Source organism: Anabas testudineus, chromosome 2 (assembly GCF_900324465.2).
Source record: "Anabas testudineus chromosome 2, fAnaTes1.2, whole genome shotgun sequence".
Taxonomy (NCBI): domain Eukaryota; kingdom Metazoa; phylum Chordata; class Actinopteri; order Anabantiformes; family Anabantidae; genus Anabas; species Anabas testudineus.
In genome coordinates, this window is record NC_046611.1 from 10273403 (window position 1) to 10287303 (window position 13901).

Genomic DNA, 13901 nt, shown 5'->3' on the forward strand with positions numbered 1-13901 from the left:
GACAAGAGTGAGAAAACGTGACTGGGGGACATGAATTTTTTTTTTCTTTGCCAGCAGAAAACCCTTGTTCTCGTGTCTAAAATGCTGACAGAGTGGGTATGTAAGAACATGTTGTTAGCTCTGAACAGGTGCTGTACATCTATTATTATTATGTCATCCTTCTAGATGTGGTCACCATACACGTGCGCTGTATATGGTCATGCAGTAATATCCATAAGATAGCCACAAGATGGCAGTAAAACATTTGCTACATGCTCCGTTCAAGAACCTATAAACCTTGTTGAACCCATGGACTAAATGTCAACACATAACTGCTGAACTGACATTTGAACCATGGGAATGAGGGCAAAACAATGACTTCACATGTCAGCAACAAACGTTTCCAGCCAGCAGGGAGTGGATTGGGATTTCCATTTCCTTTGTCATCAGTACGAACGTACCTGCAAATGGATTTAAATTGATTTACACAGCTTAAGCTTGAGTTAAGTGTCTTAAGTATTACTCTGAGTGCCCTAAGTTAAGGCTTTATGCTACCATGCTTGTATATGTGTGTCTCCACTCTGCCTGGTTACTTCTCTCATCCTGTCTGACTGGTTCATCCTGCACTCTCATTTGAATGACTCCATTAAGTTTGTTTAACCAGCAGAATAGCTTTGTCTGGAAGCAACTCTGTGACTAAGTATTCTTCTTCTGTGCAGCGGACCTGCTTGTTCTATTACCGTAATGCCTCCTATGTTAATGTACCAATGCGTCTCAAGAAAACATTGGTTTATATAAGCCCTATAGCATTATAGATATTCATAGTGCCCTAAATTACTAAACACAAGTTAATTTAGATTAGTGATATGACTGTGGGTTTCAGCTGCACTATTAAGAGTTCAGTATCTTATTCAGTCCATTGATTTGCTGTGACAGGAAGCTGTGGCTGCAGCTCACACACAATAAAAACTGCCTGCTTGAACATTATCTTTGGAACATAAAGGAAATCATTTGTATAACAAATAGTGAATAGTCCTGCAAAATAATACTTGCATGCAAAACATGAAAAATAAATAAGAAACAATCTATGATCAACTATTGTTGTTGTAGCCAGATTGTAAAAATCCTTTCTATCTGGTTGGAGTATTTGTTCCTCTTGTCCCATGCTGCTCTCCAGACTCCCCTTTGGGGTCCACTGCACTGACAAACACAGCATCACTCCTGAGATTGCTCACTTGCCACACCCAAGATTTCCAATATTGACACTGAAGTCTTACATGCGCATGTCCACAAGGATGCTGTGTGGTCGGGGGGGCGCAGTTAATCTCACCTGCCCTGCTTGTGTCAGTTGTACAAATACTAACAGACAAGTTAATATAAGAGTTGTAAAATGTGTCTGTGTGGACGGTGCATTAAAACCATGTCTGTGTGCACGCTTGATTTATTGAGGCCTAGCCCTTTTCTTTCTGTGTGAAGCCAACCGGCTTCCTGTGTTTGTGCAGGTCTCCACAAAACGGTGTCAAGTCAGACAGAGGCAGGCAGGAGAAAAGCGGAATTTAGGCGTTTGACTTTCAACATAAAAGACATGTGAGTTTAAAAATAAGATCAGCTGAAAAGCAGGATGATGTGTATTATAGACTTTTTAAAAACAGTTTTATTACGTTTTTCATTTTACAAGTAATGCATGCTATTATTGATCAATGTTAGAGGCAGTAATATCAATGATAAAGCGGAAATGTATTCTTCTTATTGTAATTATTTATTGTAATTATTTACTTATTGAAGTTATGTTTTTAAATGAGAGAGTTTTAAAAATGTAGTGCATGTCTATATTAACATAGATTTGATAATACGCATGAATGTGTGTGTATGTGTGCTTATGATAATAATTATATTGATAAAAACATTATTGATAATAATGCATTCTGCTTTCTACTGACGTTAGATCAGTATCAGCTATATTCTCCAAGTTTCCAAGTATATTCTCTACACACAGTACCAACAGCAGAAATCACGGATAATCAACAGCCGCATGGACACACAGTAGAGCATAAAAGGACAACAAGCTGCATGAAGGGAAATACCCATAAACAAATGACTATTATATCACAACATGTAGGTGAAAAAATAAATAAATGTAGGTCAGCTGTAGCTCAGTAGGTAGGCGCAGAACAAGATACTGATGTCTGACTAAAAGTAACTACTCACTTTGGATGAAAGTGTCTGCGAAATTATATATATTTATATATTTAAATTTACGTAGTTAAGTGCAAGATAAATAGACAGAATAAAACACTGTAAATACTTATAACAGCAATGCATTAACATCCAGGTAGGACAGTTTCTGCAATTTGTAAACTGAGAAACAAGTGATCTAAATGTGGAAGAGTGCAAAGAAGGAAAAAACCAAAAAAATATATCGACTCTGAGTATGAGCTGAACAATTATTCTTATTATTTAAATTCGTATTTGCATTATCTGCGTCTTGGGTGTGAAATAGCAACAACAGCGGGGCTTTTATGTTGAAAGTCCTCGCCGGAAGTGAAGCTGTTCCGGGCGGCTTGACTCTGGCGGTTGGAGCTGGGAGAGAGTGAAGAGGGAGCCCGCTGCTGCCACCTCAACATGGAGTAGCGACATCCCAGCATTTACTGCTCAAAAGCGGCTCCCACGGAGAGGACTACGCGACGGCCTGTGTTGATAATATCAGGCGAAGACCCCGCCAATGATACAGCGGCAAACACCTTTTGTAAACGCAAAGGAAAGCTCCGCTTTTTAGTTGAAAGATGGCGAACGACTCTCCAGCTAAAAGTCTAGTAGACATAGACTTGGCTTCATTGCGGGTGAGTGCAGCCGAACCGAGCCTCTGTGTTTTTTTTTTTAAATGTTGTTTAGATGTATTTTTTTATTCCACTCTACTTGATAACACACGTTTCTTATTGGGGCTCATATGACCGAGTTGTAAGCTCTTGTTCGGCGTCTCTTCTTGTTGGAGCTGAAGTATTGAAAATGACCGCTGAGCCGTAGCGAGGTGTTGCCAGTGTCTGGTTTTCCTTTGTTCGAGGTGCATTTGGCATGTAGTGCAGACCAGGGCGCAACAGCTGGCCCACAGTGGTCAACAACGCTGTTTTCAAATGAAAAATATCACCATTGTGTGTTTTTGTTTAATCTGACCTGAAACGCATTTCTGTGTTTGTCTTTCCAGGACCCAGCTGGGATATTTGAATTGGTGGAGGTAGTTGGAAACGGCACCTATGGACAAGTATACAAGGTTGGTTGGAGGCGCAGACCATGGCCTGTCCTATTTTCACAGTGGAAGCTGAGCAAAGCTAGTGTGTTGTGTTTTTTTTTTCTTCCTTATCAAGTCTGGGCAAACATGAACTCACAATAATAAAAAAAAAGACACGTTTTTCAGATGGCTACCACTAATCCTCACTAAACGTGTAACATCAGAGTTTCTAATAATAATAGTTTTGGTATCAGTCTGGTCAGAACCTGGTGGAGTTAATGTTAATTGCTCAGCTGGGAGTGTTTGTCAAGAGTGAATCAGACAGTCTGATGCATCACATACTGTGTCTTACATCACCTTCATCACAGAAAGGTATACGAGGAGGCAAGGATGGAAAAATGTCTCATCTCTGTCTGCAGCTCGCTCATCTTACTGTCATTTCTTAACTGAACCAAGTTTCATATCCTGTTTAAATCAGGGCTTTTCCAGTTCAGTGGCTGGGAATCCCACACTCTGGGCCATCTGCTCTTGGTGTCACATTTCCCTGTTGAATATTAACATTGAGGCTGTTGATGGATATTTCCAAGGAGGGCGAAAGACGGCAAGCGCACGTGTTGAAGTCAAAGATGTGGCTGTTGTGTGTTTGGAGGAGCGTTGGCTTTGGGTTGCACAGTCATCTGTCCTATGCTAATGTTGCAATGAGCCTTCATCTGTTGTTATTATTGCAAGTAGTGAGTGGAGGCTCCATTTTGTTGCCTAATGTTAGATGGGATGCCTACTGTATATGTTAAGCACAGCTCAGGCTTCTAATAGGCTAGCAGGAAAGCCAAAAAAACATCAATTTACTTGAGCACTAAGCAGCAAGCTAAGCTGAGTGTTTAAATCTGACAGCCCACAGTGCTCCAGTGACCTGCATTCAATCCCTTAGTGCACTGAACTCCTAGGATCTCCCCCGCCTCAACTCACAGTGCAAACCCATCTGTGTGCATGTGCTTATATGATCCCCACATCTGAAATCTGCTCTGTGCAGTGTAGATAGAAGTCATTAGGAAGTGTGGCGCTTGCATCCTATCTTCTCACCATTTGGTTTTGAGCTGGGCGTGTGGGACGGAGAATTACTGCTTCTCCCTCTTTTTGTCCTTTTAATCTCTTGCTCCATTCACTGTCCAGTGCTAATTCTATTTGCAAGTGCTGCTGTGCAGGAATGGAGCTTGTACAAGAGAGGGCTGTCAGATTAGCCAGCAGTTGACACAAAGGCACAGTCGCAACCGCCTGCAAGTCTTAGGTTACACTAGCCAGAAGCTTGCTGCAGTAGCTTCCTCTTAGTCAGCTGCCGATCACTGCATGGCATGTCACATTAACCAGTTCAACGGGCATGTGGCCTGCGAGCATGTGCAGTAGAAGAGTTTGGTGGCAGAGGAGGGGGTGGCTGCAACTTGTAGAAGAGCAGCTGTCCAGTTTCAGACAGAACCTGCCCACCACTCTCACAAAGCTGAGTTTGTCTCCTCACTCTTTTTTGGGTCTCTTCAGTGCGTCAGTCATTTGGATCCACAGAAAGGAGGTGTTTGTCTGCAGAATTTCAAACTCCAACCGACTGAATAATCACAACAGCCCCCCAACTGAAAACGGGGTGGAGTTTCTTCTCCCTCTGAGGCCTTTTCTGCTTTGTCAGGCACTTGGTCACAGCTTAGAAAGACCCTTTTGGATAACACAATGTGACCAGGCTTCTTTGATTTGTGGTGACTTTTGATTCCTTTGAGAACTGTCCCCTTGGGTGTTTTTTGTTATTTAGGGATTATAAGAAGCTGAATGGTTTGTGTTTATAAGTACTGAATTAAAAGTTAGTTTTAGCATTTTGAGTCAACCGTATAAGTGCAGTTTTTGCATTTATTTCTTCCTTTTGACAACCTTACATTAAGCAGATCATAAGATGATATCCAGAGTCTTAACATTCATTCATAAAGATCCTTTTATAAACATATTTTTCTGAATTTGTTGACAGTGAGAATGGGAGAGTGTTTCTGTTTTTAGTCATAATCTTAGCAGGTGTAGTTTGTGTTTTGTTAAGCAAAGTTTGCTTTGGAAAAACAAAACAAAAAAGCATCATTTTGATTTCAGTGTTTAGACAAAGATATCATTTTAGCATGGAAATGTTCAAATAATACCTGCTGTGATGAACACCTTAAACTGCTAGCCAATACTAAGATTCCTTAAAAACATGAATATATATCTCTGTAGTGTGTTGCATGTTGCAGCTCTACATTTTATCCAGACCAGAAATGCCTTGTCAATGTTCTTGTAGCCATGCTGTGCTGCTGGATCTGTGGCTGTACACTCTGCTAAGAGGGCAGCCGTTGCCCCTGGAGAGGTGCCAGATTACAGTCAACTTCTGAAAACCCAGCACAGCAGAATTAGACAGTCATAATGAAAATTAGGTTATAGCTGAAAAGCCTTTTTTTTTAACTCACTTAATTTTGCTTCTTGATAGAAATGGAAAATGGATCTATATTCAGATGTAACACAACAAACAGTATTATCAACAGAACTACTCTAGCCTTATGTATCTGCTGAAAACTAGGCCCTAAACAGAATGTATTCTAACCCAGACCAGTGTTTTTTATTGTTATTTTGATATTTACCAGTGAAATGCCCTGAATTCCAAGGTTACTTTTTAATTCATATCATACAGAGATGAAAAAACTTGCTTACATCACTGTATACTGTATATGTACAGTATATTCCTCATGTTTATTTTAATTGAGACTGAGTTGATCATTAGTTATTTAAAAACATACACTGATATCCACACTCTGTGAAAGCATTTGTCTTGCAGTGCACACAGTGATTCACTCTGAGTTTCTCCCCCTCCTCCAGTCTTTATCAGTTGGCACTGAACTGGCTAGCTCGGTAAATTATCTCAAGTACCTTGCTCTGGATATAGGGATTTAAAAAAAGAGTTATGATAACCGAGAGAAATACATAATTCCTCAAATTGTGTGTGGTATGCAGAGGATATTCCCTCTGATCTACAGAAAGCCATATATAGTCAGGCCTGAGGCACCAGAGCCCCTGCTGACCTGCCTCCCTGCTATGCATCTTTGGGGTGTGGCAAGGCTATGCCCACCACTGTTTTCATACCGTCACATCTCTGTGTGTCATGTGCATGCCTACGTGTTTATCTGCTGATTTAAAAACCGGTGTTGTTAATTGACTTTTGATTCCATTTGGTGCAGAACTTACTTTTGTTGCTAAAACCGCAGCAGCTTCTCCTATGCTAGCACTGTCCTCCATCTCTTATTTTGTTTTCTTGACGCTTAAGGGCAGCCTCACCCCTGCCCTCAGGACAAGAAGCCCTGTCCTCGGGGAGCTATGTAGGTCTGACAGGCACACAGTATGGGATCTGCTGCTGAGGCGGGATAGAACTGCTTGTGCGAGCTGAAAAATGCCTGCCAGTGCCATGTGGCATTGGGTGACTGCGGTGCTTACATGAGGGCAGTGGTTGCCAGCAATTAAAGCAGCAAGTTGTTTGAATGTTTGTTGAATTATGTTAACATGGAGGATTGTGGATTTTTCTAAACTTGCACCTGGCTCATTTTATGCAGTGTGCAATATATCCAGGTAGGTATAGGTATAGGTATACAGACTCAGTCATGCAACAGTTTCTTTTTATTAAGACATCACTGGAAAAAACGAAGTATTTGTCAATTAATATAGTAATAGGGAATTATGGCAACTTAGTGAGCATTTTTACTATTTTTGACATTTTATAGATGAATCGATTAACTAAGCTCTTCACAAGCCGTTTAATTGATGATAAAAATAATACTCCAGCTTTTATTCCTACTGTAAACTCAGAACATGGGAGCAATAGAACTGAACTGAAACATTTTCACACCTTTTACATTTCCAAGCAAGTGATCTGGGAAGTGTGAATTGTATATTAGCTGTTCCTATTCAAGTTTAGTAGAGCTGTAACATTGGAATACGTAGGAAGGACCGGCTACTTTCAAAGCAGAGGACTGGCTGTCAGTCCTTGATCTTGTAGCAGTGGAGGTCTTGCCTGTTTTCTTAATGAGTGACTCTTGTATAGGGCTCATTGGTAAAAGTCTTGGGAGCCTGGCTGGTGATTGGCTTTGCAGTCTGGGAATGCGTCACCCACGATGCAGCAAGGGCAAGGTTCCCATAGAGTGTAATTCTTGTGCGCAAGCAGGCTTGTGAGTACGTTCCCTGTGCTCTTTTTGACCAGTTGAACAACATGCTAGTTAGTTAAAACTGTGAATATCATACACACACATTCTATACACTTTGCATCCTCTCTAGCCGACACAGCATGCATCTCATTTTGTTCCCCAAAGTGACCCTCTCACTAATGGATGTCACAAGACCCGCAGTTTTCCCCACTGGCCACGCTGCCTAAACAAAACTCTCTGTGTTTGTCAGTCTGTGTGGAGCTCATTGAGCCACCTCATTTGGGCCGTGTTAAGATGAGACACAAAGGCGGTGGCAGACAAGACAGTCTCCTGCTTCTTTCTCCAGTGCCTTTACACAGCTCTTTCCTCTTCAGGATCTCATTTCCCCTAAGAAATTTCTTGCATTAACATGCTGCAGCAAATTGATCTTCTCATATAATGTAATGCACACACCTCAGTGCAAATAAGGGATGGGATTCTCTGCATGCTCACAATCCCATTATTATGAAGACGTCATACCATCTAAGGATATTTTCTCTTAGTGGGAACTCCATTAGCCACTTTCTTCCTTAAAACCCTCCATTTATTTTTAGTTTGATACTTTTAAAGTGTTAAAATGTTGTTCATGCCTGTTTAGTCATGAGGAAAGACTCCACTCTGATCCCTTATAACAGTCGAGTACTGCACAATGATCAATAGGTGCACTGTCACATCAACCATTTCAGAGTCTTTCAGCTTTCTGTGTGTGCTTGCTCTTTCATTTTGCCCATTTCCCAATTGGCGTTACAGTTTCATCCTTCTCTTCTCTCAAGTTCTTTCCCTTTCTCTCTGCTTAGGAAAGACAAGGAGAGACAGTTTACCTCTCCCTTTGCCTTCACCACTCCTGTTTGCATCCTTGCCTTTGCCATTTCCATCTTTGCATCTCTTAGGAATGGTGTTACATTGAGGCAGTAAAGCTAACACTGTGTGTGTGTGTGTGGTGTGTGAGAACTGGGTCAGTGTGCTGGTATGCAGCAGCAGTATGAAGTGATGGAGCACAAAGAGGCATGGCAAAGCACAGCCCTAGATGTCATGTTCTTCTGTTTATTGCTGATTGATCATTTCTTTCTCCAACATTTCTCGTGTGTGTGTGTGTGTAATGGAGGCAGAAGTATGACTATAGTCTTGAAATGGAGTTTGGTGTTGCTGTATCTGTCTGAAATCTTCACAAGGTAGATAATTTGTGACCTGCTACTTCTCTCTATGCCAGTTCAAATGTCACCTTAGATCTTCATAGGGGCCATCCATCCCTTATTACTACAGTCTGACCAGCTTACACACTGCTACGTGCACATACACTCTCATCAGTAACCTTTTGAAGAAGCAAACCGTGGCTTCCAGCTGCTTCTCCTTCCCTTACTGTGTGAGCTAATAATAATAAAGCCTGTTTGTTTTGCACCTACATGGTTGGTTAGAAAGCATGTCGCCCAGTTTCAGCACTCTGCTTTACAATGGCAGCGTTGGTTGGCCTGTTTAGGAAGCCAGTCAGCTTTTAGAAATAGTTGCAGTGTGAGATTGATCTTGCATTAATGTGAAAGATGCCGAGAGGGAGAGGCCCTCTGTGTTTTGGTCAATCAGGATGCAGTAGATAAGAGCTGTGTGGAAAAGTGTACGAGAAGCAGTACTCCCCCTTTGTCCACACCGATTCTGTGGTCAGACCACTAACGATACTGTTGAGTGTTGCTGTTCACTTCTGTTAAGTGAAAATCCACCCTTAAGCATGAATCATGGATTTCCAAACAGATGATCTTTTGGCAACTATTTTCAGTAGATCTGCATCCCAAATCTGGATCTGCTAACACCTGAAGTGTGTTTTCTTTAACTGGCACTGTGGGCACCATTTATACTTTATAAATGTCTACAAATTAAATAAAGCCCATTCAATAGCAAAGTTCACTTTCTACAAACCTCTTATGTCAGCATTGGGGTTAATGGAGCAGCTTTTGAATTGAATTTGTGTTGAGTGAGATTTCTCCACAGCATTGTTTATTGAGCTCGCATAGAATAGTGTATTTTGTTTTAGGGTAGATTTTGACCTAATGTTTTCTGGCTCTGAAGGCAGTAAGTCATTCAGTGGTTTAGTGCTGAGCTGGAGAGAGGCCAGCAGCACATCTGGCCATGGTTAAGAGGAGCTGTGATGGAGGAGTGGAGAGGAAGCCAGGGAGGGCTGAGTGATAGCTCAGTGCCTCAGATAACCCCTCCACAACCACGCCTAGCAGGCTGCTTCAAGGGGCCCTTCAGGACCCAGCCGCAGCCCCCTGTGATTTACCCACTGTCTGTGTCACAGAAATAGCTAAAGTGATAAATTAATTATCAGGAAATATAATTGTCAATTTAATTATCAACAATTTTATTAGTAGCTAATTATTGAAGTATGTGACGATATAAGGCTTGTGAAATGCTTTTCTCATCATCTCACTGTTCTTTAATAAGAGATGCATCAATTACTTCAAAATAACCAGCAGATGAATCATTAACAGTGTTGCAGCTCTTTATAGAACAGTTGCCCGTTGAAATGTGGAGTAGAATTTGTTGTTGACTCTCAATCAGGCAGAAGTGTCCAAGTTTACTTTCCTTCTCATGAACCTGATGCCAAATGCTTTAAATTATGACATATTTACTTACACCTCTTTACCTAAAAATATATTTGACCAACTTTTAGCAGCATGTTTGTTTCCTTTGCCGTCATCCAGACGTTATTGGCGACTTGTTGATTTTATATTATAAATTCAGTATGCCAGATGCTGCATTTGATAAGTCAGTCATTAAGTGCTATAAATTAAGCTCTATGTGCGGTCATAAGGAATGACTCAACATTGCAGAACAGTGTAATTTATGGCTTAGAGGGCTACAAGTGGTCTCTAATAATTATAAGTTAACATTAGTGTAAGTATTATACAAACCCGCCCAAGTTAGTGTGTGTCTTATGGGCTGTGTTTTGTTGAATATATGTATTGAATTTTTTTCAAATACTCTATAATAATTTTTTTTGCATCAGCCTGAAAAATCCACGTCCGATTGGCTGTTGTCCATACTTGATTTACAGCAACAGTATATTTTGTTAAGCCTTTAATCGTCTATGTAAAAATGCTAAATCTATAAATGGAGAGAAAAAACTTTTAAAATGGTTAATTTACTGTCGCACTGAGAATACGCGGCTGAGAAAACTGCTTGATGCGATGTTGACTTTGGCTTTCTCTACGGTTTCGTTTGCCAGTCTTTCCTGGAATAACCTAGTTAATAGTAGATTTGTAGAATCTACTGGGCAAACTTGGCAGCATCATTCCTCCAAATACAACTTTCCGAAAACTGTTTAATTTGTGCTGATTCACATCATTTGTAATGACTTCAGCAGTTTAGTGTCAACCCCAAAGTAACTTCTGTAATGTTTCCGTATTTCAGAGACAGATAAAAACACACCAAGGAAATCTCATTATTCATGCCCCAATGTTGTGTAACACAGTTGTTTTTTGTTGTCTCAAAATGCAATAACCCTGTGGCCTATCTCCACCCATAAAGTGAAAGATATTATACTGCCATAAATCTTTTAGGTTTAAAGAGGAGGAATCATGACTAAACAAAACAAATGCAAAAACATTTGCACACCTACACATTCCCTCATCTGTGTGTTCCAAACCATATGTTTAAGTCAACAGTAAACCCTATGTAAACAAACACTGTATCTAGACAGTCAAAGGTTTACACACATTTGTCTAAAAAAATCACATGCACAATAGTACGGAATGAACGGCTTTTGCTTATTAAAACCCAAAACAAGACATTGATGGCATTGGTAGTGAGTCATCTGGATGTACTCTGTGTGACTGTGTTCTGGGACAAAAACAGTCACATTATTTTTCGAGTGAGCTGTATTTCGATTAGAGGAGAGTTACTAGAGAGCAGAGACAGAGTTGGCTTCTCGACTCTTCATTTTTGTTTTTATTTCTAAGAAAGACAAACCAGTCATCTGATACGGGCATTAAAATATGACACCATTTAAGATCTGCAGGTGCAATGTTTACACCTGGTGTTATGGGTGTGGGCTTGAGGGCTTTATGCAACGTTGCCCCCAGTCAAAAGTGGAAAAAGTAACCGTGAGTCAGTGTTGACTCTGTTGGGGTTAGTAGGTACATACAAATGGTGATTTATTCTGTAACATTATGCTTACAGTTTAGTCCTTTCTCAAAAATTAAGTCTATAGAAAAGACTGGTAGACTGCTGGTAGAAACACCTGTGACCTGCAAACCCAGTAAAGCCTGTTCCATCAGCGCTTGCAGCTAGCATGTGGACCTGACGGCCATATTGTCAGTGTTGTTTTTGTTGTGGCGACCCCTGGGATCAAAGTGGAGAGGATTAAAGGCATTGTAGAGTGCCCCTCTCATCCTCCTCTCCTGCCAAGTGAAAAGAGAAGACCCCTAAGCCTGCATGGCTTTTATTGTCATAATCCATGCAGTTTAATTTGACTGTGGTATGTGCTGGCTGTCAATGGTGTTGCGAGGTTAGTGGGGTGTTCATATATGTGGGTGTATTCAGAGAGCAGAGAGACACTCTAGAAAGAAGGGGAATACCCGTACCCATTAGGGCCAGCTCCCAAAAATGGCCTATGCTTTATCTCCTCTCAGAGCTGGAGCTGGGAGTGAGGTTGTAGAGAGGCCTCTGTTTCAGACCTTTGTTTATGTAAGGAGTGGCAGTGGGGTGCAGACAAGTCTGGGAATGTTGGGTCTGTATCGCTTGGGAATAACATGCTCATCTGTGGCCTGTTCTGTATATAGTAAATTTATGTGTGTCTTGAGATATTCGGCATTGAGAACAATTAAACATTTAATTTCAGTTGATTGTGTAATATCAGCCGACAACAGTTGTTAAGTTAACTCAGTATTAAATTATTATTACAGTCAGGGCGGCAACTACCAAATATTTCCATTGTCAGCTCATTTATGGTCTTATGAAATTGATTATGTTTATAAAATGTCAGAAGATGTAGTGAGAAATGTGAATGTTTAAGATGGAAAAATTTTTTAACTTTACATTTATATTAAAAGAAGGGTAGAAGAAAATCATTGCATTTAAAAAAACAGCAAATGTGTGGTTGTCAAAACATCATTCAACTGATTAATGAATTAATCCTTTCATCTTTACCTATAGTAAAAACTTGAGTAATTACTTTTCCCAAACAAAAATACCAAACATTGACCTGCTCCAGCTTATCAAATATTAGCAGTTTCTGTTTTTCTGTGTTTTGCCTGTGAAAACAAGACATGTAGTATAATCTGTATTTAAAATAACATAATAATAATTAGTTGTGGCCTTAGAATGTGTATAAAACTACTAACTGTACATGTATTTAAGTTACTGTAATCCGCCAGTAACATAGACAGAAGCTTCCACAGTTTATTAATCATCACCCAGTGGACAGTTAAAAGTGGCACAGTGAATTTGCTATGTGGGGTGTGAAAGATCACGATTGTTGTTTCTTCGCAGGGACGACATGTCAAGACCGGACAGCTGGCTGCCATCAAGGTCATGGACGTCACAGAGGTAAGACTAAACTGTATATTGTTTCACTATTAACATCAGAGGGCAACAGTAATGAAAACAAGTACTGTTTGCTTAAATAGCTAATCATGTAAACAATCGGGCAATTCTGTTGAATAAATACCATCAGCCTAAATTTAGTTACAGGTTTCTCGTTACACATTATGTCACGCTTATTTGTTTTTTGAGCATCAGGTGTCAAAACTTTGAATGATGATCGAAGTGTATCAGGTTTTGATGAATGTTTTAACACCAGCTGATTCATTTTGTTTTCACATTATATTCTACCAGCTTCTGCAATTAGAAACTCCTTTGAATTATCTAGTATATATTAAAACATGAAAACATTTCATCAGATCTGATGGAATCTTTTTGAGTTTGGGGAAGAAAATACCATGCTCTGTAATGAGCCCCCCCCACACACACATATACACTCATCCCCACCCCATAATAAACAGCAGGGAAAGGGTAGAGTGAACAGGATGCGTTTTGAGTGAAATGCATCATTTGGAGGCCAGCAGGCTGCCCTCAGCTGTGTGAGGTCCTGTTTGCAGATGAGGGAAGTCGCACAACTCCATATGCACATACACAGAAACACAAAGCAGAGGGTTTCAGAGTATACATGAAGACCAAGAGGGAGCAACCACCCACACACCATAATACTGTGATCATACTGTATACACATGAACCACGGCAAGCCTTACTGGTGATATCTGGAGCCTGGCAAATGGATTGTCCATCCATCACTGAGTCTTAAGTTTTAGCTAAATTTCACATAGGTCACTACCCTTATGGGAACGCATGCTGATTATGAACCTGACAGAGGCAGCAACAGAGAATGGTTCATGTTTGGACTTGCCCTCTGCCGCTCCTCTTATAAGCCTACGTCACAATGAGTCAATAACACACTGATTTGTTACCATGTGTAATCA

The 13901-nt window shown here is 40.5% G+C and overlaps 1 protein-coding gene across 9 annotated transcripts in view; it reads left to right on the forward strand.

The window, feature by feature from the left end:
- The first annotated feature begins 2534 nt into the window (after window positions 1–2534).
- Window positions 2535–13901, forward strand: part of LOC113164772 (mitogen-activated protein kinase kinase kinase kinase 4) — a 30631-nt gene continuing 19264 nt past the window's right edge. For 4 of the 9 annotated variants that reach the window (XM_026364237.1, XM_026364238.1, XM_026364246.1 and 1 more), the window contains exons 1-3: window positions 2537–2819; window positions 3182–3247; window positions 12916–12972. In XM_026364237.1, the coding sequence (XP_026220022.1) occupies window positions 2763–2819; window positions 3182–3247; window positions 12916–12972 (180 nt within the window). In that variant the 5' untranslated portion in view covers window positions 2537–2762. Of the gene's footprint in view, window positions 2820–3181; window positions 3248–12915; window positions 12973–13901 lie in introns of all 9 variants that reach the window. The other 5 variants (XM_026364240.1, XM_026364241.1, XM_026364242.1 and 2 more) reach the window with 2 other exon arrangements.